The sequence below is a fragment of the Salmo salar genome, chromosome 21 (genome assembly GCF_965601325.2).
Source record: "Salmo salar chromosome 21, fSalSal1, whole genome shotgun sequence".
NCBI classification, from domain to species: domain Eukaryota; kingdom Metazoa; phylum Chordata; class Actinopteri; order Salmoniformes; family Salmonidae; genus Salmo; species Salmo salar.
This window is the reverse complement of record NC_138311.1, coordinates 45,497,754-45,525,153: the sequence shown is the minus strand read 5'-3', so window position 1 is coordinate 45,525,153 and position 27,400 is coordinate 45,497,754. Positions and strand designations below refer to the sequence as shown.

General features: G+C 42.8%; 1 protein-coding gene across 2 annotated transcripts; it reads left to right on the top strand.

Moving 5' to 3' along the window:
- tmem177 (transmembrane protein 177) lies at positions 1-27,400 on the top strand. Of its 2 annotated transcripts, none has more exons than XM_014165443.3 (2): positions 1-21; positions 26,075-27,400. In XM_014165443.3, exon 2 carries the CDS (start codon positions 26,114-26,116, stop codon positions 27,044-27,046), a length of 933 nt encoding a protein of 310 aa, XP_014020918.1. In that variant the 5' UTR covers positions 1-21; positions 26,075-26,113; the 3' UTR covers positions 27,047-27,400.

Below are 27,400 nucleotides of genomic sequence, written 5' to 3'. Positions count from 1 at the left end.
GGTTAATAACTACACGATAATGTAAAAGTTAGATTTTTTTTTTTTTGTGATCCAATACGTGATAGTACACTTATCATAATTCGGTTGTAATTCAGAGAGGTTAGAAAAATTATCTAGATCCTCTGAGGCTGTGGAGGGATCCAAGTTGTGGATTTAAAAGAAAACATGAATCAGTGGTCAATGACACCTTTGTTTTTAAGCCATGGATTTCCAGGCCCTTGATACTATTGTTGTATCTGATTTTGATAGCCAACATTTCGATTGCCATAATAAGTAGATATGCCGAACGTGGACAACCTTGTTTTACTTCTCTTGACAGTTTAAAACTTTCTGAGAAGTAGCCATTTATTTACTATTTTACACCTAGGGCTACTATACTTAACTTTAACCAATTGTTTAAGAGATTCTCCAAAACCTTTATATTCTAGGCATTTACAGTGCATTCGGAAAGTATTCAGACCCCTTGACTTTTTCCACATTTTACATTACAGCCGTATACTAAAATTGATGAAATTGTTTATTTCCCTCATCAATCTACACACTACATGATGACAAAGCAAATTTATAAGAAAACCCCCTGGAAATATCACATTTACATAAGTATTCAGACCCTATACTCAGCACTTTGTTGAAGCACCTTTGGCAGCAATTACACCCTCAAGTCCTCTTGGGTATGACACTAAAAGCTTGGCACACCTGTATTTGGGGAGTTTCTCCCATTCTTCTCTGACGATCCTCTCAAGCTCTGTCAGGTTGGATGGGGAATGTCGCTGCACAGCTATTTTTATGTCTCTCCAGAGATGTTCGATAGGGTTCAAGTCCGGGCTCTGGCTAGGCCACTCAAGGACATTCAGAGATTTGTCCCGAAGCCACTCCTGCATCGTCTTGGCTATGTGCTTAGGGTTGTTGTTCTGTTGGAAGGTGAACCTTCGCCCCAGCCTGAGGTGCTGAGCGCTCTGGAGCATGTTCTCATAAAGGATCTCTCTGTACTTTGCTCCATCCAGCTTTCCCTCGATTCTGACTAGTCTCCCAGTCCCTGCCGCTGAAAAACATCCCCACAGTATGAGGCTGCCATCACCATGCTTCAGGGATTGTGGGATTGTGCCTGGTTTCCTCCAGACGTGACACTTGGCATTCAGGCCAAAAAGTTCAATCTTGGTTTCATCATGGTCTGACAGTGGTCTGACAGTCCTTTAGGTGTGTTTTGGCAAACTCAGAGGGCTGTCATGTGCCTTTTACTGAGGAGTGGCTTCCTTCTGGCAACTCTACCATAAAGGCCTGATTGGTGGCGTGCTGCAGAGATGGTTGTCCTTCTGGAAGGTTCTCCCATCTCCACAGAGAAACTCTGGAGCTCTGTCAGAGTCACCATTGGGTTCTTCGTCACCTCCCTGACCAAGGCCCTTCCCCCCTGATTGCTCAGTTTGGCCGCCTGACCAAAGTCAGCTATGAATACCAGGCCTGGTTTCCCAGATTTTTCAGTGTTCTATTGTTTCCAGGACTTGTCTTATATTCTCTCCAATGTATCATCCATGTAAAAAACCTGTCTGATTAGGATGAATAATATCCAACAATACATTTTTTACTCTAAGCTCTATATACTATGCTAGAATTCTTGCATTACAGCACTGAAGTGTAAGGGGCCTCAAACAAATTTCATGGACTGGATCTTTATATTGACTACTTGGTTCCTGTTTCAGTAATAATGAAATCAGACCTTCTTGTTGAGTATCTGATAATCTAGCATTTAATCTGAATGGTTAAAGCATGCTAATAACGGTCCTCTGAGTGGAAATTCTGTAAGAGTAATGTACACTACCGTTCAAAAGTTTGGGGTCACTTAGAAATGTCCTTGTTTTTGAAATAAAAGCACTTTTTTTGTCCATTAAAATAATATCAAATTGATCAGAAATACAGTGTAGACATCGTTAATGTTGTAAATGACTATTGTAGCTGGAAATGGTGTTCCGGTGGCATGTTGTTTTAGCTAATCCAAGTTTATAATTTTAAAAGGCTAATTGATCATTAGAAAACCCTTTTGCAATTGTTAGCACAGCTGAAAACTGTTGTTCTGATTAAAGAAGCAATAAAACTGGCCTTCTTTAGACTGTTGAGTATCTGGAGCATCAGCATTTGTGGGTTTGATTACAGGCTCAAAATAGGCAGAAACAAAGAACTTTCTTCTGAAACTCGCCAGTCTATTCTTGTTCTGAGAAAGGAAGGCTATTTCATGCGAGAAACTGCCAAGAGGCTGAAGATCTTGTACAACGCTATGTACTACTCCCTTCACAGAACAGAGCAAACTGTCTCTAACCAGAATAGAAAGAGGAGTGGGAGGCCCCGGTGCACAACTGAGCAAGATGACAAGTACATTAGTTTGTCTAGTTTGAGAAACAGATGCCTCACAAGTCCTTAACTGGCAGCTTCATTAAATAGTACCCGCAAAACACCAGTCTCAACATCAACAGTGAAGAGGCGACTTCAGGATGCTGGCCTTCTCGGCATAGTTGCAAAGAAAAAGCCATATCTCAGACTGGCCAATAAAAAGAAAAGATTAAAAAGAAGGGCAAAAGAACAGACACTGGACAGAGGAAATAACAGCTGCTGCATGATATCTAAGGAAGACTCGAGCTATTGCTCACCTGAGGTAGAGTATCTCATGATAAGCTGTAAACCACACTATCTACCTAGAGTTTTCATCTGTATTTTTTGTAGCTGTTTACATAGTGCCAGCCTCAGTCTGTGGTGCTAAGATAGCATTGAATGAGCTGTATTCCGCCATAAGCAAACAAGAAAACCCTCACACAGAGGCGGCGCTCATAGTAGCCGGGGACTTTAATGCAGGGAATCTTAAATTTGTTTTACCAAATTTCTATCAGCATGTTAAATGTGCAACCAGAGGGAAAAAAACTCTGGACCACCTTTACTCCACACACAAAGACGCATACAAAGCTCTCCCTCGCCCCCTATTTGGCAAATCTGACCATAATTCTATCCTCCGGATTCCTGCTTACGTGCAAAAATTAAAGCAGGAAGCACCAGTGACTAGATCAATAAAAAAGTGATCAGATGAAGCAGATGCTAAGCTACCGGACTGTTTTGCTAGCACAGACTGGAATAGGTCCCGGATTCCTCCGATGGCATTGAGGGGTACACCACATCAGTCATTAGCTACATAAGTGCATCAATGACGTCATCCCCACAGTGACCGGTACGTACTGTACATACCCCAACCAGAAGCCATGGATTACAGGCAACACCCGCACTGAGCTAAAGGCTAGAGCTGCTGTTTTCAAGGAGTGGGACTCTAACCCAGAAGCTTATAAGAAATCACGCTATGCCCTCCGATGAACCATCAAAAGGCAAAGCATCAATAGAGGACTAAGATCGAATCATACTACACCGGCTCTGACGCTCGTCGGATGTGGCAGGGCTTGCAAACCATTACAGACTACAAAGGGAAGCACAGCCGAGAGCTGCCCAGTGACACGAGCCTACCAGACGAGCTAAACTACTTCTATGCTCGCTTCGAGGCAAATAACACTGAAAAATGCATGAGAGCACCAGCTGTTCCGGAAGACTGGGTGATCGCGCTCTCCGCAGCCGACGTGAGTAAGACCATTAAACAGGTCAACATTCACAAGGCTGCTAGGCCAGACTGATTACCAGGATGTGTACTGCGAGCATGCTCTGACCAACTGGAAAGTGTCTTCACTGACATTTTCCACCTCTCCCTGTCCGAGTCTGTAATACCAACATGTTTTAAGCAGACCACCATAGTGCCTGTGCCCAAGAACACTAAGGTAACCTGCCTAAATGACTACCGAGCCGTAGCACTCACGTCTGTAGCCATGACGTGCTTTGAAAGGCTGGTCATGGCTCACATCAACACCATTATCCCAGAAACCCTAGACCCACTCCAATTTGCATACCACCCCAACAGATCCACAGATGATGCAATCTCTATTGCACTCCACACTGCCCTTTCTCACCTGGACAAAAGGAATACCCATGTGAGAATGCTATTCATTGACTACAGCTCAGTGTTCAACACCATAGTGCCCTCAAAGCTCATCACTAAGCTAAGGACCCTGGGACTAAACATCTCCCTCTGCAACTGGATCCTGGACTTCCTGACGGGCCGTCCCCACATCCGCCATGCTGATCCTCAACACAGGGGCCCCTCAGGGGTGCGTACTCAGTCCAGTCCTGTACTCCCAGTTTACTCATGACTGTACGGCCAGGCACGACTCCAACACCATCAGTAAGTTTGCAGATGATACAACAATGGTAGGCCTGATCACCGACAATGATGAGACAGCCTATAGGGAGGAGGTCAGAGACCTGACCGTGTGGTGGCAGAACAACAACCTCAACGTGATCAAGACAAAGGAGATGATTGTGGACTACAGGAAAAAGAGGACACCCACATTCTCATCGACGGGGCTGCAGTGAAGCAGGTTGAGAGCTTCAAGTTCCTTGGCGTCCACACCACCAACAAACTAACATGGTCTAAGCACACCAAGACAGTCGTGAAGAGGGCACGACAAAACCTATTCCCTTTCAGGAGACTGAAAAGAGTTGGCATGGGTCCTCAAAAGGTTCTACAGCTGCACCATCGAGAGCAGCCTGACTGGTTGCATCATTGCCTGGTATGACAACTGCTTGGCCTCCAACCGCAAGGCACTACAGAGGGTAGTGCGAACGGCCCGGTACATTTAAAAAAAGAAATAATAATTCACCTTAATTTAACCAGGTAGGCTAGTTGAGAACAAGTTGTCATTTACAACTGCGACCTGGCCAAGATAAAGCAAAGCAGTGCGACACAAACAACAACACAGTTACACATGGAATAAACAAGCGTACAGTCAATAACACAATAGAAAAAAAGAGTCTATATACAGTGTGTGCAAATGGCGTGAGGAGGTAAGGCAATAAATAGGCCATAGTAGCAAGTAATTACAATTTAGCAAATTAACACTGGATTGATAGATGTTCAGATTATGAAGTAGAAATACTGGTGTGCAGAAAAGTAAATAAAAACAATATGGGGATGATGTAGGTAGATTGGATGGGCTATTTACAGATGGGCAATGTACAGCTGCAGTGATCGGTTAGCTGATGTTTAAAGTTAGTGAGGGAAATATAAGATTTTTGCAATTCGTTCCAGTCATTGGCAGCAGAGAACTGGAAGGAAAGGCGGCCAAAGGAGGTGTTGGCTTTGGGGATGACCAGTGAGATATACCTGCTGGAGTGCGTGCTATGGGTGGGTGCTGTTATCGTGACCAGTGAGTTGAAATAAGGTGGAGCTTTACCTAGCAAAGGCTTATAGATGACCTGGAGCAAGTGGGTCTGGCAACGAATATGTAGCGAGGGCCAGCCGATTAGAGCATACAGGTTACAGTGGTGGGTGGTATATGGGGCTTTGGTGACAAAACGGATGGCACTGTGATAGACTACATCCAGTTTGCTGAGTAGAGTGTTGGAGGTTATTTTGTAAATTACATCGCCGAAGTCGAGGATTGGTAGGATAGTCAGTTTTACTAGGGTATGTTTGGCGGCGTGAGTGAAGGAGCCTTTGTTGCGGAATGGAAAGCCAATTCTAGATTTCATTTTGGATTGGAGATGTTTAATATGAGTCTGGAAGGAGAGTTTACAGTCTAGCCAGACACCTAGGTATTTGTAGTTGTCCACATATTCTAAGTCAGAATCGTCCAGAGTAGTGACGCTAGTCGGGCGAGCGGGTGCGGGCAGCGAACTGTTGAAAAGCATGCATTTTGTTTTACTAGCGTTTAAGAGCAGTTGGAGGCCACGGAAGGAGTGTTGTATGGCATTGAAGCTCGATTGGAGGTTTGTTAACAGTGTCCAAAGAAGGGCTAGATGTATACAGAATGGTGTCGTCTGCGTAGAGGTGGATCAGGGAATCACCCACAGCAAGAGCGACATCGTTGATATATACAGAGAAAAGACTCGGCCTGAGAATTGAACCCTGTGGTACCCCGATAGAGACTGCCAGAGGTCTGGACAACAGGCCCTCTGATTTGACGCACTGAACTCTGTCTGAGACGTAGTTGGGGCCAAGCTTCACTGGGGCCAAGCTTCCTGCCATCCAGGACCTATATACCAGGTGGTGTCAGAGGAAGGACCTAAAAAGTGTCAAGGACTCCAGCCTCCAGCCATAGACTGTTCTCTCTGCTACCACACGGCAAGTGGTACTGGAGCGCCAAGCCTAGGTCCCAGAGGCTTCTAAACAGCTTCTACCCCCAAGCCACAAGACTCCTGAGCATGTTATCAAATGGCTACCCAGACTATTTGCATTGCAGCCCCCCCCCTCTTTTACACCACTGCTACTCTCTGCTGTTACCATCTATGCATAATCTCAGCTCACTATTCACCATAGCAAAACCCACCCGTAGCACGCGCTCCAGCAGGTATATTTCACTGGTTATCCCCAAAGCTAACACTTCCTTTGGCTGCCTTTCCTCCCAGTTCTCTGCTGCCAATAACTGGAACGAATTGCAAAAATCACTGAAGCTTATATCTCCCTCTAACTTTAAGCATCAGCTGTCAGAGCAGCTTACCTTTCAATTTACCTGTACACAGCCGATCTGTAAATAGCACACCCAACTACCTCATCCCCATATTGTTATTTATCTTCTTGTTCTTTTGCACCCCAGTGTCACGCCTGCTCCCACTCTTCCTCGCTGGCGCTCGAGGGCGATGCTGCCCTGCATTACGCACTCCTGCCACCATCATTTACGCACACCTGCCTTTCCTCGTCACGCGCTTCAGCGATATTGGACTCACCTGGACTCACTCAATCATCTGTTTATTACCTCCCCTATATTTGTCAGTACCCCAGCTCTGTTCCCCACTGCTGCATTGTTTGTCATATGTCCATGTTACCCGTGTGCTGACGCTGTTTCTGTCTTGTTCTACGTCTATGTCTGACTCCCCGTACCTGCTTCTCCTGTCCGGCGTCGGTCGTTACAGAATGCAGCAGCTATCACACGAAGCATCGGGGAGCACTGGCGTTCCGGTTAGTGTTGACGTCGGTCCTGAGTTGCCGCCGATGGAACCGGGAGTGCCTAGCCAGCCCTAGCTGGCTCGAGAGGTTTCCTTGCCCGGTTGGCTCAGAAGGCACCCATCCCACGTCGGGCCTCAGCACGATCATTAGGTCGTGTTCGCGCAGCCGGCCCATGGGTTTTCTTGTTTTGTAGGTGACGTCAAGCTTGGATTCCTCCGCCGAAGGAACCGGGGGTGCCTAAGCCAGCTCATCCGGCTTCCACGTCCTAGCTGGCTTGAGAGGTTTCCTTGCCTCTGTTGGCTCGGCAGGTTCCCATCCCACGTCATGCTCCGCCGGATCAGCGGGCTTCAATGCCGCAGCGGGATCGACAGGCGTTCTTGCCTCAGCTGGATCGTCAGGCTCCTATGCCGCAGCCGGCTCGCCAGGCTCCCATGCCGCAGCCGGTTCGTGGGGAGTTTACCCCCAGCCGGCTTACGCAGCGCCCATGTCTCGGCCGGCTCACCCAGGTGGGACGCCGGGTGGCGCCCCTAGAGGGGGGGGTAATGTCACGCCTGCTCCCGCACTTCCCCTCTGGCGCTTGAGGGCGCCAGGCTGCCCTGCATTACGCACTCCTGCCACCATCATTTACGCACACCTGCTTTCCCTCGTCACGCGCTTCAGCAATACTGGACTCACCTGGACTCACTCAATCACCTGTTTATTACCTCCCCTATATTTGTCAGTTCCCCAGCTCTGTTCCCCACTGCTGCATTGTTTGTCATATGTCCATGTTACCCATGTGCTGACGCTGTTCCTGTCTTATTCTACGTCTGTTCCCTAATAAATGTCTGACTCCCCGTACCTGCTTCTCCTGTCCGGCGTCGGTCGTTACACCGCAGTATCTCTACTTGCATATCATCATCTGCACATCTATCACTCCAGTGTTAATGCTAAATTGTAATTATTTCGAATCTATGGCCTATTTATTGCCTTACCTCCCTAATCTTCTACATTTGCACACACTGTATATAGATTTTTCTATTGTTATTGACTTTTTGTTTATGTGTAACTCTGTTGTTTTTGTCTCACTGCTTTGCTTTATCTTGGCCAGGTTGCAATTGTGTAACGCCCTGGCCATAGAGGGGTTTTTGTTCTTTATTTTGGTTAGGCCAGGGTGTTACATTGGGTGGGCGTTCTATGTTCCTTTTTCTATGTTTTTGTATTTCTTTGTTTTGGGCCGTGTGTGGCTCCCAATCAGGCACAGCTGAAGCTCGTTGTTGCTGATTGGGAGTCACACATAAGGAGCATGTTTTTCCTTTGGGTTTTGTGGGTAATTGTTTCTGTTAGTGTTTGCACCTGACAGGACTGTTTGACTGTCAATTTTCTCATTTTGTTTTGTATAGTGTTCTCTCTGCTATTAAATATTCTATGATGAACACTAACTTCGCTGCACCTTGGTCTACTCTCTCTCACGACAGCCCTTACAAATTGTAAATGAGAACTTGTTCTCAACTGGCCTACCTGGTTAAATAAAGGTGAAATTAAATGTTTAAAATATAAAATGAAAATGGTGACTTTAATAACGCTACCTACATGTACATATTACCTGAACTAACCGGTGTCCCCGCACATTGACTCTGTACCTGTACCCCCCTATATATAGTCTCGCTATTGTTATTCTACTGCTGTTCTTTAATTACTTGTTACTTTTATTTCTTATTATCAGTCATTTTTTTTAACTGCTTGTTGGTTAGAGGCTCGTAAGTAAGCATTTCACTGTGAGGTCTACACCTGTTGTATTCGGCGCATGTGACTAATAAAATTTGATTTATGAGATCAGATGATGTTCCTGACACTGTTCACACTGTAACACAGACTATATTTGACTCACAATTCTGGCAGCTTGGAACAGTGTAACTTCAAGGTGTTCTGGTGTTGTTGCATGGTCGAGTGGTGTGAATTTATGATCATAGTTGATCTTGGATTTTAGAGCTGTTGAGTTATATCTAGAACCTGAAAGGGTACTTTGGCTGTCCACATAGCAGAACCCTTTGAAGAACCTTTATTGGTTCCAGGTAGAACTCTTTTTGCATCCATGTAGAACCCTTTCCACAGAGGGTTCAACATGGAACCCAAAAGGGTTCTATGGGGACAGCCGAAGAACCCCTTTGGATTTTGTTTCTTTCTAAGAGTGTATTCATTAAAGAGAAATCACTGAACAGACCTTTTATTCATTTTGTATCTTAAAAGTTCCTAGGAATTTATCTTCTTAGGGCTAAACTGTTACCTTTAGGTTTATCAGACCAACTGTAAGGGACAAAGGCAGGTTGTTTATACACACACACACACACAGATTTGTACCATAAAGTGGCTAATGGTGGGGAGAAGGCGATAGGAGCAGACCTGTGTCTACAGGGAAGGTGGCAGCGGTAGGAGCGACGTGATTGTGAATAATCTGATGGCGGACAGGTCCTGTGCTGTGCTGCTTGATATCAGGATTGCCTTTATAAATAAGTAATGCGTTAGATGCTGTTCCTGGCTTTTACAAGACTCATTACAGCGGCTAATGGGCATGAAATGGACAGCTCTCTCTCCCTTCTCTTTCGCAGTGTGCTGCAGTTCCTGGAACACCTCATGTTCACTCAAACCTCCCCTTTCCATGCTGAATTACATTAGTGCATGTGAGGCTTCCGGGAACCAAATCATCTATTCCACGCATATTGTTTTCCAGTAAACTGCCATTCCCTTTGATTACTATGTGTATATATAATAGCAAGATACTACATCATTCTCTGTCTTCTAAAGAGATTTTGATCATGAAGATGAATAACAAACATAAACAATGATCCCTTGAGCAAAAAATCATAATCTGAAACTGGAAACCCAAAGGGGTCTTTGAAACCTAAAATAATTCTTCCCTGCTCAATGAATGGAGAAGTACACTATTGATTTAGCTTTTGTAAATTGCTTGGAGGCAATCATGTCAAGGGTCGCTAGATTGATAGATTGGTCTCCACTCAAACTGATTGATTGCTCAACCGATGAAGCAGTGGTGATGGGATCTTAATTTGATTATTGAATTCAAGGTCTTTTTTTACGTGTGTGTGGGGGGGGTCCTGGGCTGGCGTGGTTGTACGTGATCTGCAGTTGTGAGGCCAGTTGGATGTACTGCAAAATTCTCTAGAATGACATTGGAAGCGGCTTGTGGTAGAGAAATTAACATTCAATTATCTGGCAACAGCTCTGGTGGACATTCCTGCAGTCAGCATTCCAATTGCACGCTCCTTCAAAACTTGAGACATCTGTAGAATTGTGTTGTGTGATAAAACTGCACATTTTAGAGTGGCCTTTTATTGTCCCCTGCACAAGATGCACATGTGTAATGACCATGCTGTTTAATCCACTTCTTGATGCCACACCTGTCAGGTGGATGGATTATCTTGGCAAAGGAGAAATGCTCACTAACAGGGATGTAAACAAATACGTGCACAAAATTTGAGAGAAATAAACTTTTTGTGCGTATGGGATAATATTTTTAAGCTCATGAAAGACGGGACCAACACTTTACATGTTGCGTTTTTTATATTTTTTGTTCAGTATATATTTACACACTATGAGGTTGGAATAATAATGTGAAATTGTGAAAATTATGATAATTCCCTTTTAGTGTAAGAGTTTATTAGAAAACAAACAGCCTAAAATTTCTGCCTTTTTTGGTGGGATGGAGTTTTGGCCTGCCTGGTGACATCACCAGGCGGTAAATTAGCTAATAAACCTAAAAGAGTCCCAAACCTCTCTGCAATAACAGCTAGTTTTCACTTTTCCCCTCCACACTCAGACCACTCCCAGACAGTCCTAGCAAAGTCTTTCTTGAGAAATTTATCTTTGCTAAGAAGCTATTTTTGTTTGTTTTTTGACCATTTTAATTTAAAACAATCACAGTAAGGTACTTAACTAACTCAGAAATGATTTGATATTGAGATCAATTTTTAACAAGTCTGCATTGGACCTTTAACACTATCACAACATGAACCTTTCCACAAATCATACCTTATTTCCGTGATACCGTGCCTTCAGAAAATAGTCATACCCTTTGACTTATTCCACATTTTGTTGTGAAAGACAGCCTGAATTCAAAATGGATTAAAAAAATATCATTCTCACCCATCTACACACAATACCTCATAATAACAAAGTGAAAACATGTTTTCAGAAATGTTTGCTGATTTATTCAATATGAAATACAGAAATATCTCATTTATATTCACACCCCTGAGTCAATACATGTTAGAATCACATTTGGCAGCGATTACAGCTGTGAGTCTTTCTGGGTAAGTCTAAGAGCTTTGCAAACCTGGATTGTACAATATTTGCAGATAATTCATTTAAAAAATGTATTCAAGCTGTGTCAAATTGGTTGTTGGTTATTTAGCAATGATCATTTTCAGGTCTTGCCATAGATTTTCAAGGGGATTTAAGTCAAAACTGTAACTCGGCCACTCAGGAACATTCACTGTCTTCTTGATAAGCAACTCCAGTGTAGATTTAGCCTTGTTTTAGGTTATTGTTCTGCTGAAAGGTGAATTCATCTCCCAGTGTCTGGTGGAAAGCAAACTGAACCAGGTTTTGCTGTAGGATTTTGCCTGTTGTCACAACGTTGACAGAAGGTGGCGCCTCTCCTCGTTCGGGCGGCGCTCGGCGGTCATCGTCGCCGGCCTACTAGCTGCCACGATCCTCTTTTCATTTTCTTTTGGTGAGGTCTGTTTTTTGTGTGCACCTGTATTGTGTTAGGTCGTTAGTGGGGGGGTTATTTAGTCTGTCTGTTTAGGTTTGGGGATTGTGCGGGATTGTTTTTGTCTACATTGGTTAGGTTGGGGTTTAGGTTTTCCCTCTGCCATTTGTTTATTAAGGCATACAAGTTTTCCTGGGCTGCGCCCCTACTCTGTTTACGGACTCTTAACTTTTGTTGTATTTCGCCCTGCCTTGCATTTTGTTGGCAGTATTGGACTGATAACTATTAAAACGTGTTTTCACGGACCTTGGTCTCCTGCGCCTGACTTCACCCCTCCTGACTATTTGAATACCCTGACAGCTGTGCTTAGCTCCATTCCGTTAATTTTTTATCCTGAAAAACACCCCAGTCCTTAACGATGACGAGCATACTCAAAACATGATGCAGAAACCACCATGCTTGAAAATATAGAGAGTGGTACTCAGTAATGTGTTGTATTGGATTTGCCCCGAACATACCACTTTGTATTCAGGACAAAAAGTTAATTGCTTTGCCACATTTTTTGCAGTATTACTTTAGTGCCTTGTTGCAAACAGTATGTATGTATGTTATTGAATATTTGTATTCTGTACAAGCTTCCTTCTTTTTACTCTGTCAATTAGGCTAGTATTGTGGAGTAACTACAATGTTGTTGATCCATCCTCAGTTTTCTCCCATCACAGCCATTAAACTCTGTTTCTGTTTTAAAGTCACCATTGGCCTCATGGTGAAATCCCTGAGGGGTTTCGTTCCTCTCCGGAAACTGAGTAAATAAGGACACCTGGATCTTTGTAGTGACTGGGTGTATTGATACACCATCCAAAGGGATATTAAATGTTTGCTTTTTTTTTACCAATAGGTGCCTTTCTTTGCGAATTATTGAAAAACCTCCCTGGTCTTGGTGGTTGAATTTGTATTTGAAATTCACTGTTCGACTGAGGGACCTTACAGATAATACGTGGGGTACAGAGATGAGGTAGTCATTCCAAAATCATGTTTAACCCTATTATTGCACACAGTGTGAGTCCATGCAACTTATTATGTTACTTGTTAAGCATATTTTTACTCCTGAACATATTTAAGCTTGCCCTAACAAAGGGGTTGAACACTTATTTGTACTTGTATTCGTATTTATTAGAATCCCCATTAGCTGCTGCCAAGGGATCCAAACACATTAAGGCACTTACATTACCAGTGGAGATTTTAGCATGTAAATCTTGGTGGGGCAAACTCCCCCCAACATTTGTTGATGCATGCCAGCGAAGTCACTACACAACACTAAACATTACATGAATTGCACTATAACGGTGACAAACACTGCCCACACACTGTTAGCGCCTGCATAAAGCAGTCCCAACAGCAGAGCTTTCTTTTCAGCACCATGGAGTGAATCCTTACCACTGCTACACCTGGCTAGTTCCCAGTTGTCTTGAACTCACTGAAGTCTGAGATTTCCCAGTTCCAAGTTTCCAGCACGGCCAATGTATTCAACCTTTTATGGCCCATGGTGTTGAATGTTTATCCTTTTAAGCTTAGAAATGAGATCCTTAAACCCAGACTTGGACCATACACCCACTCTACTGAATAGCAGGTTAGTGATTGCTTTGCAACGCTTGCAGTTAGCCACTGATTCCTTCCAAACCACTCATTGTTGAATTTGCGATTTCCAACTTGTGTAATGTTTATATCAAATGGCCGATGAGCACCGATACAATTTATCTATAATTTCTCTTCATATGACAAGGGTTGAAAAGGATTTGCCAGTAGATTGTCTACAGGATTCATGATGATGACTGCTTGTCTAGCTTGCTAGCTAACATTTTGAAAGTATGATGTTGACATGATCAGTCCAATCAAAGCTACGGTAGATATAACGTGATTTGACGTAATTTTATCTGTCGCCAATGACCTTGAGCCTTCTTGGATGGGCACTTCTAATGTAACTCTATGGCAGCACTCAAGGGGCTTGAATTTTCTAGCTCTCCCCGTAGATTTTGCAGCGACATAGTGTCCCCGTGAGGGACAGAACACTGAGCCAATCACAGTACAACTAGAAAACCTTACCAACCCTTACGCTCTGTATTTTCCGCTGGCTGGCCCACCACCACAGAAAGCACTGAGCTAAGCTGAAACACCTGCATTATGGAGCTGTCAAACTCAATAAGCAAAAAAGAGACCATGTTTGTATGCAGCTTTATTAACTAAACGTTTTTTACATTGTTTGCAAACTGATATGTGACATGTATTAATGTCAAAATAACATAGCTAAACAGGTGGGGCTCTGCATATAAAACAAAAGATAAAACAGTACATCATATAACATTATTACACCACTACATTTCTACAATACAAATAGTATAATACCACCATACAACAATATTACAATGTACGTGTGTGTAGAGTGCGTGTGGTAGCACCCTTATGCGTGTGTGTGTGTGTGTGTGTGTGTGTGTGTGTGTCTCTTCACAGTCCCAGCTGTTCCATAAGGTGCATTTTTATCTGTTTTTTCAATCTGATTCTACTGCTTGCATCAATTACCTGATGTAGAATAGAGTTCCATGTAGTCATGGCTCTATGTAGTACTGTGCGCCTCCCATAGTCTGTTCTGGACTTGGGGATTGTGAAGAGACTCAAGACATTTCAGCTTTTCATTTTTTATTAATTTGTAAACATTTCTAAAAACATAATTCCACTTTGACATTATGGGGTATTGTGTGTAGGCCAGTGACACAAAATAAAAATGTAATCCATTTTAAATTCAGGCGGTAACACAACAAAATGTGGAAAGAGTCAAGGGGTGTGAATACTTTGTGAAGGCACTGTATCACTGAAATTAATCAGGGCAAAATGTGTAGAATTGCAGGAACGTAGCTGTAAAAATTTTTTTGGCAGGAAGTCACCTTTAAAACTTACATTTTTCTCTCCTTGGTCAAGAAGGGGGGCAATAAAAAATTTGCCCACTTGGTGCCCCCCCCCCGACCAAATCTCACTTAGGGTCCCCAAAAGGCTGCCTGTACGCATTCTACATTGGTGTGCATAATCTCCCTCTACTGCATGAAAGAATTAAACACATCATTAGCAGCAGTATTCAGATTAGTCAAAAGCTTTCCATCCACTAGTGTTTTGACCTTTATGTAGGCTACAAACACCCAGGCTTAATAAATACTGAAAATCCATAGTCAAATGAGGGAGAGCGCCAAAGGTTACCAATGAGAAGCCTTTGATAATACCAATCTCCATTCGACACCCTGGATTGCTCGGCCAGTGACGTCTGAAAAAACATCAATGACGTTGCCGCCACTGACCCTCAGCCAGGCTTTACATTTGTCACCGTGGCAGCCAGAGCTCTTTTCTCCCATCATTAAAATACATCTTACTCCTTCTGTCCTGCTAGCATGTGTTCCATGTTGCCTAGTGACCTCGTTCAGTGGTATTAAAAGGGGATTACGAAAGGGATGCGGTTTTTAAACTGAACTGGTGTTCATATTCATGCTGGTAGAGTAGAGGGAGGCTGTGGTGTAGTTGTACTCTGGTCTAAAGACTGCTGCAGCAAGCCCAGATCTTAAACCTTTATGTGAGGAACACAAAATCCATTCTATTACCAGCATGTTTCCAGGGAATGGGTAACCTGCTTCTTTTGACTGTTCCCTTTTTAAGGGCCAGGAGATTCTCGAATGTCTGCCAGTGCCAGTTGCCATGGAGACTTGTGTAGGGAAAAGCAAAGAGGAGCTTTCTCTCTTGGAGCTGATCATAGCCTCTTGCTCGTTTTGTGTAGATATACAATGTAATTCTACTGAACATGCCCTACTGAGATTTGATGAATCTCACAGCATCAATGTGTAATGTATGCACAGTTACAATGAGTGGTCTATCTCAAAATGAAATTACATTAGGGACAGATCAGGGCTGGTCCATCTCAAGGTGTCATAAAAAAAAAAAAAACGCCCCTCCCCAACTAAAAAAATATTTTTACATGACCTTGTACTGTAAAATAGATTGAACACCCTCCCCCCTCATATAATTTACTCAAAATAATGTTTAAGACCACAAATAACAATAACTATAGCGACCCTTTGTTTATTTAAAAAAATGTCAGTCGTTTCAGTTCGCTGCAGCCAGCGACTGGAACGAGCTGCAACAAACTCAAACTGGACAGTTTTATCTCAATCGCTTCATTCAAAGACTCAATCATGGACACTCTTACTGACATTTGTGGCTGCGTGATGTATTGTTGTCTCTACCTTCTTGCCCTTTGTGCTGTTGTCTGTGGCCAATAATGTTTGTACCCTGTTTTGTGCTGCTACCATGTTGTGCTTCTGCCATGTTGTGTTGCTACCATGTTGTCATGTTGTGTTGCTACCATGCTGTGTTGTCATGTGTTGCTGCCATGCTATGTTGTTGTCTTAGGTCTCTCTTTATGTAGTGTTGTCTTTCTTGTCGTGATGTGCGTTTTGTCCTATATTTTTAATCCCAGCCCCCGTCCCCGCAGAAGGCCTTTTGGTAGGCCGTCACTGTAAATAAGAATTTGTTCTTAAAACCTCTGGGCTAGGTGGGACGAAATCGTCCCACCTACGCAACAGCCAGTGTAATCCCGTGGCGCGATATTCAAATACCTTAGAAATGCTATTACTTGAATTTCTCAAACATATGACTATTTTACACCATTTTAAAGACAAGACTCTCGTTAATCTAACCACACTGTCCGATTTCAAAAAGGCTTTACAACGAAAGCAAAACATTAGATTATGTCAGCAGAGTACCCAGCCAGAAATAATCAGACACCCATTTTTCAAGCTAGCATATAATGTCACATAAACCCAAACCACAGCTAAATGCAGCACTAACCTTTGATCTTCATCAGATGACAATCCTAGGACATTATGTTATACAATACATGCATGTTTTGTTCAATCAAGTTCCTATTTATATCAAAAACCAGCTTTTTACATTAGCATGTGACGTTCAGAACTAGCATAGTTGTGTGGTTCATTTGTTGTGGGGGTCAATATTTGTGTGGTTGTGGTCAGTAGTTGTGTTGTGGTCAGTAGTTGTGTGGTTGCGGTCAATCATTGTGGTCAGTAGTTGTGGTCAGTAGTTGTGTGGTTCATTTGTTGTGGGGTCAATATTTGTGTGGTTAGTAATTGTGGTCACTCTCTTCACCCACGTCAACATTTTTGCCCTCTGTGTCTGTGAGTATCCATAACAACGGCTCCGTTCAGGCTGCTCAATGATTACATGGAGAGCTGTTAATAAACGTTAGCTAGACACTTTTTGTTACTCTAAACTCTGTCAAACGGCTGTAACTTTGTATTGGTAGAATTCGTAATCCACTCTATCCAATAAGAGGGTTACAGCCGTACTCCTCTATAGAGACAGGCAAACTAGCCAGTTAAGTTATTTATAACACGGAGAATGATTCTGGAAAAGGACAACGCTAGTAAGCATTAGAAATGTTCTCTTTATCATTCTATGTCATCCAGAACGGGAAAGTATTTGAAATCTTAGCGCTAGCTGTTCGGTCTGAAACAGATGAACAAATCAAGGGAATTTGAAAAGCTATGAAGACATTCATTCCTGCGAGTTAAGCGTTGCTAGGCAAGTTGAGTGGTCAGTAGTTCACAAATCATGGGGATTTGTCAAGCTATGAAGACGTTCTCTCTCACCAAGCAAAGCGTTGCTAGGGAACAGTAGTATTGGCAACACTGCTCGCCTATGGCTAAAGCAAGTGTGAAAAACATGCTAACATACAGTGCTTTAATACCAAATAAATGCCGTACTCTGATCCACAAAACGTATTTGCTAGAGTCATTGCCCTTTGTGCTGTTGTCTGTAGCCAATAATGTTTGTACCCTGTTTTGTGCTGCTACCAAATGAACCACACAACTACTGACCACAATGATTGACCGCAACCACACAACTACTGACCACAACACAACTACTGACCACAACCACACAAATATTGACACCACAACAAATGAACCACACAACTACAAACCACAATCACACCACTACTGACCACAACGATTGACCGCAACCACACAACTACTGACCACAACTAAATTAAATCAAATTTTATTGGTCACATACACATGGCTAGCAGATGTTAATGCAAGTGTAGCGAAATGCTTGTGCTTCTACTATCTAACTAGTAATCTAACAATTTTACAACATCTTCCTTTTACACACAAGTGTAAAGGAATGAATAAGAATATGTACATATAAATATATGGATGAGCGATGGCCGAACGGCATAGGCAAGATGCAGTAGATGGTATAGAGTACAGTATATACATATGAGATGAGTAATGTAGGGTATGTAAACATTATATAAAGTGGCATTGTTCAAAGTGACTAGTGATACATTTATTACATCTGATTTTTAATTGGCTAGACATTTGAGCCAGTATGTTGGCAGCAGCCACTCAATGTTAGTGATGGCTGTTTAACAGTCTGATGGCCTTGAGATAGAAGCTGTTTTTCCGTCTCTCGGTCCCAGCTTTGATGCACCTGTACTGATCTCGCCTTCTGGATGATAGCGGGGTGAACAGGCAGTGGCTCGGGTGGTTGTTGTCCTTGATGATCTTTTTGGCCTTCCTGTGACATTGGGTGGTGTAGGTGTCCTGGAGGACAGGTACCGTAATTTCCGGACTATTAAGCGCACCTGAATATAAGCCGCACCCACTGAATTAAAACAATTTTTTTTTTTTTACATAAATAAGCCGCACATGTCTATAAGCCGCAGGTGCCTACCGGTACATTGAAACAAATGAACTTTACACAGGCTTTAACGAAACACGGCTTGTAACAAAAATAAATAGGCTTTAACGAAACACGGCTTGTAACAAAAAATAAAAATTTTGCAGTAAGCTTTAGTTGTCTTTTTGCACTGAGTCAATTCCTCACGCTGCTGTTTCCAACGTCTTATCATCGACTCATTAAGACCAAGCTCCCGTGCAGCAGCTCTATTTCCTTTTCCAACAGCCAGATCAATCGCCTTCAACTTGAAAGCTGCATCATATGCATTTCTCCGTGTCTTTGCCATGATGAGGGTGACAAAATGACTACCGTAATCAGAATGATGGGAAGTTTGAGAGCGCTCAATTTAATCTAAACAGTAAACAAAAAAGTTGTTTGACCTTAACCCGTTCGGCAATTTCATTGGTCTAATGAAAGCTTCATGCCGCCAAAAAACTGAGCACGTCACAGAATGTGTTAAAAAAAAAAAAAAAAAATGAAAGCGGGAAAAATCCATATATTAGCCGCGTCATTGTTTAAGCCGCGAAGTTCAAAGCCTGGGAAAAAAGTTACGGCTTATAGTCCGGAATTTACGGTAGTTTGCCCCCAGTGATGTGTTGTGCAGACCTCACTACCCTCTGGAGAGCCTTACGGTTGTGGGCGAAGCAGTTGCCGTACCAGGCGTTGATACAGCCCGACAGGATGCTCTCGATTGTGCATCTGTAAAAGTTTGAGTGTTTCTGGTGACAAGCCAAATTTCTTAAGCCTCCTGAGGTTGAAGAGGCGCTGTTGCGCCTTCTTCACCACGCTGTCTGTGTGGGTGGACCATTTCAGTTTGTCTGTGATGTGTACGCCAAGGAACTTAAAACTTTCCACCTTCTCCACTACTGTCCCGTCGATGTGGATAAGGGGGTGCTCCTCTGCTGTTTCCTGAAGTCCACCATCATCACCATATATTCCTGACACCCCACTCCGAGGGCCCTCACCTCCTCCCTGTAGGCCGTCTCGTTGTTGTTGCCCACAACCACACACCTTCTGACCACAACCAAACAACTGCTGACTACATCTAGTGACAACAACCACACAACTTCTGACCACAACCACACAACTATTGAACACAACCACAAAACTTCTGACCACACAAATACTGACCACATCACAACTATTGACCACAACCACAAAACTTCTGACCACACAAATACTGACCACATCACAACTATTGACCACAACCACACAACTACTGACCACAATTACTGACCACAACCACACAAATTCTGACCACAAAAACATAACTACTGACAAAACAACTACTGATCACAACTACTGACCACAATCACACAACTTCTGACCAAAACCACACAACTATTCACCCCTCATCTAAATCACCATAACTACTGACCACCACAATTATTGACCACAACTACCTGGCTACAACTTCTGACCACAACTACTGACCTCAATTACTGACCACAACCGCACAAATTCTAACCACAAAAGCATAACTACTGACAAAACAACTACTGACCACAATCACACAACTTCTGACCAAAACCACACAACTTCTGACCACTCATCTAAATCACCATAACTACTGACCACCACAATTATCGACCACAACCACCTGGCTACAACTACTGACCACAACGTCTGACCACAACCACACAACTACTGACCACAACCACACAACTTCTGACCACTCAACCTAGGACTACTACTGACCACAACCACACATCTGCTGACCACAACCACACAACTACTGACCACAACCACACAACTACTGATCACAAAACTACTAACCACAACCACATAACTACTGACCACAACCACACAACTACTGACAACAACCACACACTGTTGACCACATAACTACTGAACACACAACTTCTGACCACAACCACACCACTACTGACCACAACCACAGAACTTCTAACCACACAACTACTGACCATAACTACTGACCACAACCACACAACTACTGACACAACCACTGATCACTACTGCGACCACAACTACTGCTCTGGTCTGCACTAGCTCTGGTCCAGCTCTAGCCCTGGGCATTGCTAGCTAGCTCTGCCTCACACTAACTCTGGTCTGCGCTCTAAATTATAACTACTTAAATGTGAACATATTAGCCTACAGTATAATACCTACCAACAATAGTTGTAACTCTTGAACCGTTCAAGCTAGATACACCAAACCAACTTCACATATTACATTTATCCTAACTATTAAATTATTTAAAACTTTGATCAACTATAACTATATACATTTGTGTAAAATAACTCAACATTAATTATTGAACCCTTCAAGCTAGACACCAAACCAAATTTCACATGTTCACTCTATCCTAACTTCAAATTCATATTTTTTTAAATCGACTATCACTATATGAATTAACATACATTTGCATAAAATAACACACCAACAGAAACTCTTAAACCGTTCATACTTGATACAACATATCGACTTTCATATGTTCAGGCTTTTCATCTACTTACTTTTTCAACTATAACCAGTCACCACCATTACTACTGCAGACACTATCACTACTATAACCAGTCACCACCATTACTACTGCAGACACTATCACTACTATAACCAGTCACCACCATTACTACTGCAGACACTACCACTACTATAACCAGTCACCACCATTACTACTGCAGACACTACCACTACTATAACCAGTCACCACCATTACTACTGCAGACACTACCACTACTATAACCAGTCACCACCATTACTACTGCAGACACTACCACTACTATAACCAGTCACCACCATTACTACTGCAGACACTACCACTACTATAACCAGTCACCACCATTACTACTGCAGACACTACCACTACTATAACCAGTCACCACCATTACTACTGCAGACACTACCACTACTATAACCAGTCACCACCATTACTACTGCAGACACTATCACTACTATAACCAGTCACCACCATTACTACTGCAGACACTACCACTACTATAACCAGTCACCACCATTACTACTGCAGACACTACCACTACTATAACCAGTCACCACCATTACTACTGCAGACACTACCACTACTATAACCAGTCACCACCATTACTACTGCAGACACTACCACTACTATAACCAGTCACCACCATTACTACTGCAGACACTACCACTACTATAACCAGTCACCACCATTACTACTGCAGACACTACCACTACTATAACCAGTCACCACCATTACTACTGCAGACACTACCACTACTATAACCAGTCACCACCATTACTACTGCAGACACTATCACTACTATAATGATTTTCTAAACCATACATACTTTAAAACTGCTATGCTTTAAATAGTAAAGTAAAACTTTTTAAACATCTACCACTACCACAAAAATACTTTAAAAGTGTTAAAGAAAGTCCCACCAATTGTACTTCATGTACAATTATTATCTATACTGAACAAAAATGTGAATGCAAAATGCAACAATTTTACTGAGTTACAGTTCAGATAAGGAAATCAGTCAATTGAAATAAATTCATTGGGTCCTAATCTATGGATTTCACATGAATGATGCAGAGGCACAGCCATGGGTGGGCCTGGGAGGGCAGAGGCCAATCAGAATTAGTTTTTCCCCACAAAGGGGCTTTATTACAGACATAAATACTCCACAGTTTCATCAGCTGTCTGGCTGGCTGGTCTCAGATGATCCCGCAGGTGAAGAAGCCGGATGTGGATGTCCTGTGCTGCCGTGGTTACATGTGGTCTGCGGTTGTGAGGCCGGTTGAATGTACTTTCTCTAAAATTACATTGGAGCCAGTTATGGTAGAGAAATGAACATTCAATTCTCTGGCAAAAGCTCTGGTGGACATTCCTGCAGTCAGCATGCCAATTGCACGCTCCCTCAACTTGAGACGTCTATGGCATTGTGTTGTGTGACAAAACTGTACATTTTAGAGTGGCCTTTTATTGCCACACCTGCCAGGTGGATGGATATACTTGGCAAAGGAGAAATGCTCACTAACAGGGATGTAAACAAATTTGTGCACAAAAGTTGAGAGGTATAAGCTTTATGTGTGTATGGAAGATTTACATTTACATTTTAGTCATTTAGCAGACGCTCTTAACCAGAGCAACTTACAGTAGTGAATGCATACATTTCATACATTTTTGTTTTTGTACTGGCCCCCCGTGGGAATCGAACCCACGACCCTGGCGTTGCACACACCATGCTCTACCAACTGAGCCACAGGGGATCTTTTATTTCAGCTCATGAAACATGGGACCAACACTTTACATGTTGCATTTATATTTTTGTTTAGTGTTTAGACAGTATCATAGGCTTGCAGTAGCTAAAGCTAAATAATAGCCACGCCACACCACACCTTCACAAACGTTTCTAAACTTTATTATGGTAATATCAAAAGTAAGGGTATTTATGAGCAAGCTATTATATTGTGGAAAACGGTATTACAGTTGGAACTTAAATTGGACAAAGAAAATGGCTCAACAGAATTAAATATGGTTTAAACCTTCGCAAAAGTTCTGAACAAGATATATTGCAGCAATTACCATCAAAGGCAACTGCCTACCCTACCCAACAAGTGACCAAAATAGGCTAATGTTATTTATTTTACAACAGACCTACTAATAACCCATCTTAAACTAAATATGGAGCACACAATTAAAAAGACAGATCAAATTTAATTTAGCCAATGAAATGTCAACAGAATTAAACAAAACAGGTTTTGCATATTTAAAAATGTGGGATTGATTAATAAATAGGCTTACAATAATAACAATGATATACAATAATAAGAATGATATAACAAATAATTATAAATAAATGTAAGTTCCAAAATTGCATCCCACCTGAATAGGGAGTTGCACAGTAGCCTGGAATTTGGCAATGCCAACGTTCTTCCTATCTTCCACTACAATATTAAAACATACTAAATTCCCCTTATAGTCTTTTCACTATAGGCATGCTCTTTTTCCTCTAACTTTTGTTTTAATTCAATGAAAAAAGCTTCCATCTTCACAATCAACAGTGGCCTAGGCAAAGGCTCCTCTCTCGCTTGCTCTGTCCTAAGCTGGAGGCTCACGTGCTCGCAAGGCATGAATTGTGCTGAAGCACGAATTCTGGGTATAAGCTATGATAGACAGTCTCTCCTGGACAATTTGGCTTGCTACAATTTTATTTACTGGCTTTTCATTTTTTTATTGGCCAAATGCCGCAATTAGCCTAGGCTAAGGGAAACCCTTGTGAATGTTCCCATCAGAGTTGTGCTTCCATCAAATGTACTTGTTGCAGATAGTCTGTGCATACATACGTAGTGCACATAATAACTTTGGGGGTAAAATTCCCATGTAGCGAATAAAAAATACAAGTTAAATGGGTTTCTATGGCATTTTCAACTCTAGGTTAACTGATGGTTTTGTCACAAAAAATGTTGTGTAAGTATAGCGAATGTGCCGACTAAGTAATGAACGTTCCTTGCATCACATCCACCTAGTTACATTTAATGTGCATCTCCTGCATATTCCAACAACACCATAAACATTTCATAACAGCTCACAGACATTTTGGACATTTATTGAGCACATCATTACAGCTCAGGGCCTGAACACACATTCCTACACTGATCAATGTGTGTCTGGCAGTAATAATGCATGAGAAGTGTGTTATGCACACTGTAATTACCCAGATGCATAATGTTGGTAAATCCCCAGAAAAAGAGAAAAGAGCCGGTTGGTAATCAAGCATTCTCTACCCATCAGGCCCACAGCGACAGGCAGCTCCAGCAACAGTCTGGAGAACAGGGAAGAACAGTGATATGGGAGCCTGGAAAGCTAAATGATTCATACCTGGCTATGACTCTGAAAATGTGAGACAAATAGAGAGGATGGAACTTTGATATCATTGTGACAGGGGTTTTTGCATTTTCTCTGTGACACACACACACTAAATATAGTAATATGTGTTATTTATAACAACCCCCATTAGAACACTACAAATGCCTCCGTCCTTCCTTCGGTGAGATCTAATAGGCTGATACTGTGCCTTTGCTTTGCACTTATTTGAAGCAGCTGTAAAATGGAGTAGCCCCTATATTTGAACACTTTACAAATGCCTCCCTCCTTCCTTCAGAGGTCGAACAAGCTGATAATGTACCTTTGCTTTGCACTTATTTGAAGCAGCGGTAAAATAGAGTATGCCCCCTTGTGGTCAAGTGAATAGCGTGACTCGTAAATGAAACTATTCCAGCAGACTACGATAGCAAAACATGAATGCATTACAAATACACTACTTTAACCCACTATACACTGTTTGATATACTTGCAGCGTAAACAGATTGACGCCTTTGTCACTGATTAACGTAGTGACTAGGCATTAAGGTAAAAGTGTCGTAAAAACAGTTGCTTTACGGCGTTGTTGCCTTCGTAATAAGCGGTTTCCACTATATAGCGCAGCAACAAAGTCAAAATGTCTATCTTACAAATTTATGAAAAATAAAATTAGCTTTTGGTGTTAATTTAAGGTTAGCAGCGTGGTTGAGTTTAGGGTTAAGGTTAGGTTTAAAATCAAATTTTAAGAAGTGAAATTGTAGAAATAGGCGGGGTGTATGACTTTGTGGCTGTGGTAATTAGTGACGACCCTTTTAAAGTCCAGTTGCCCTTACATAGACGTCTATGGCATGTGAGTGATCCAAACGTTTTATGAAACGCAACATTACCTGTTGGTTCAGTGTGTGTTTTCAAGCTGTTAGTATTGCTTCACTTGCCTGGCAGTCTTGCAGAGCTATCGTTATTTTATTGAGATGGCTGTCCTGGCTATGCTAACCAACTAGCCAGCCAGCTAACACAATAATCTGGCTTCTAGTTGCACTCGTCTCCATTGCATTTTGGATTTGACCAACAGGATAACATAATTGCTAATTGGAACATTAGTGTGAGACTTTCTTGTTACATTTTCAGCAGATGCGTTTATCCAGAGCGATTAAGGTTGGCTAAGTACTTTGCTCAAGGGCACATCGACCAATTTTTCAATTGTGTAACTTTTTATTTAACTAGGCAATTCAGTTATGAACACATTCTTATTTACAATGACGGCCTAAACGTTAGTCTGCTCTGGGATTCGAACCAGCGACCTATCGATTACTGTCTCTTAACCGCTAGGCTACCTGCCGCCCATATTACACTATGCACTGTTGTCACCAAGTTCAGATCGTCTGGATGAATTCTAGGACCCCATACATTCTCAACACATCCCTATGCGAATGTGTTGTATGCAATCACAGTAGAATAAAAACAGTTAAGTCCTCATTGTTCCCCAACTTCTCACAGAGAGCAGTGTTTTCCCAGTATTAATTTAGCAGCGGTGGCCCTATATTCATTTAACCCCCCCACCCTTTCCACCACTGCTGGAAAAATATCCTGGGGGAAACACTGGCGAGTATATATTTGTTATTCCTAAAACAAGAGTAGGCCTATTCACTGACAGTATTTTGTCACAACTGATTCAGCCAGGTCAAACCTGCTTTGTCAGATATAAAACCATTAACGTTATAATTCTGTTTCTCTGCAGATCCATCCCTCTGAAGTCTGTGTCTAACAGATTACGACCATGGTGTCTCCATTTCTGAAGTATGCCGTGATGGTACAGAAGTACCGGACGCCGCTTCTCATCGCTGGGTGCGGTGGGGTGTTTGCGGCCCAAATGTTCTACCACTTATTCCCAGAGAACACTTATAGGAAGCTGTATCAGGCCTGGAACAAAGGAGAACCAGCCAGCCTCTCTGAGAAGCTGGAGAGCGTCTTCAAACAGGTGCTGAAGGATTCTGACGTGGGCGCCCCTGATGCTTATAGTGCCTTCGCGTCGTTTGGCTTCCACCCTGTTGGGGCTGGCGTACCCTGGCTTCCCTCCGGTGCCCAGATTGGCATCCCTGCCAACTTCAACAGCACGCTGGACGACCCGGCTGGCATCACCAACCGCACCATACTCATCAATGGTGAGAAGGTGGAGTGGGACAGTGTCATCGGCACGGCCCTGAAGGATGCTCTAGTGTTCTCCCCAGAGGCTCAGAAGTTTGCCGTGGCGAGGGAGGTAGCTCGTCTTGAGGTGGGCGGGCCTGTGCTGAATGCGGCTGTAGCTCCATTCTGCTTGGCCGGAGTGATGGTCTACTCGGTGACCCTGAAGCAGATCTTCAGGCTCCACACTGGGCCTGTGATCTTCAGGGGCGTAGTGAATGTAGTGGCGCTAGGCCTGGGCGCTGTGTCTTACTTCCTGACCTCCGATGCTGTCAGCCAATGGCTGGACTACAAATCAGACCGCCGTGCTGCAGGCCTGTCCAAGATCTATGCCAAGGGAGGGGTGGAGTTCTACAACAAGATCCTCTCCCGGAACAAGACGCTACGTTCGCTGATGGGCCAGAAGGGGGAGGAGATGTACGCACCCAGTGGCAACCTGTTCCCTGCTCACCTGCTAAGACTGAAGCACGCTCCCTACACCTCCAGGAGGGATGGCATTATGGGCCTACTCAAGGAAGAGGAGGCCTAAAAAGGACATTGGAAGCCCAGTAATCTCCGCACCAAGAACCAAATATCACGTGAGCTTTGACCTCTGGCCAGCTACTTGTAAAGTCTGACACGAGACTAGAAGCCCACTGCTGTTTGTACTAGTTTTCCAGCAGGTATTATTTATGAAATCACAATTACTGTGAGAAAAAGGACATTTCAACCACATGTAACATTGCCTGAATAATGACAGTTATACTTGACCTTGGTACTATTGTTTCTCTTATCAGTGACCTCAATTTGAGCACAAATTTGCCTAAAATTGGTATACATGGTGAACCTGCACTTTTGTGTTGTAAAATAAATCAGGGCACAATAAAAATATTTCTTAACAATA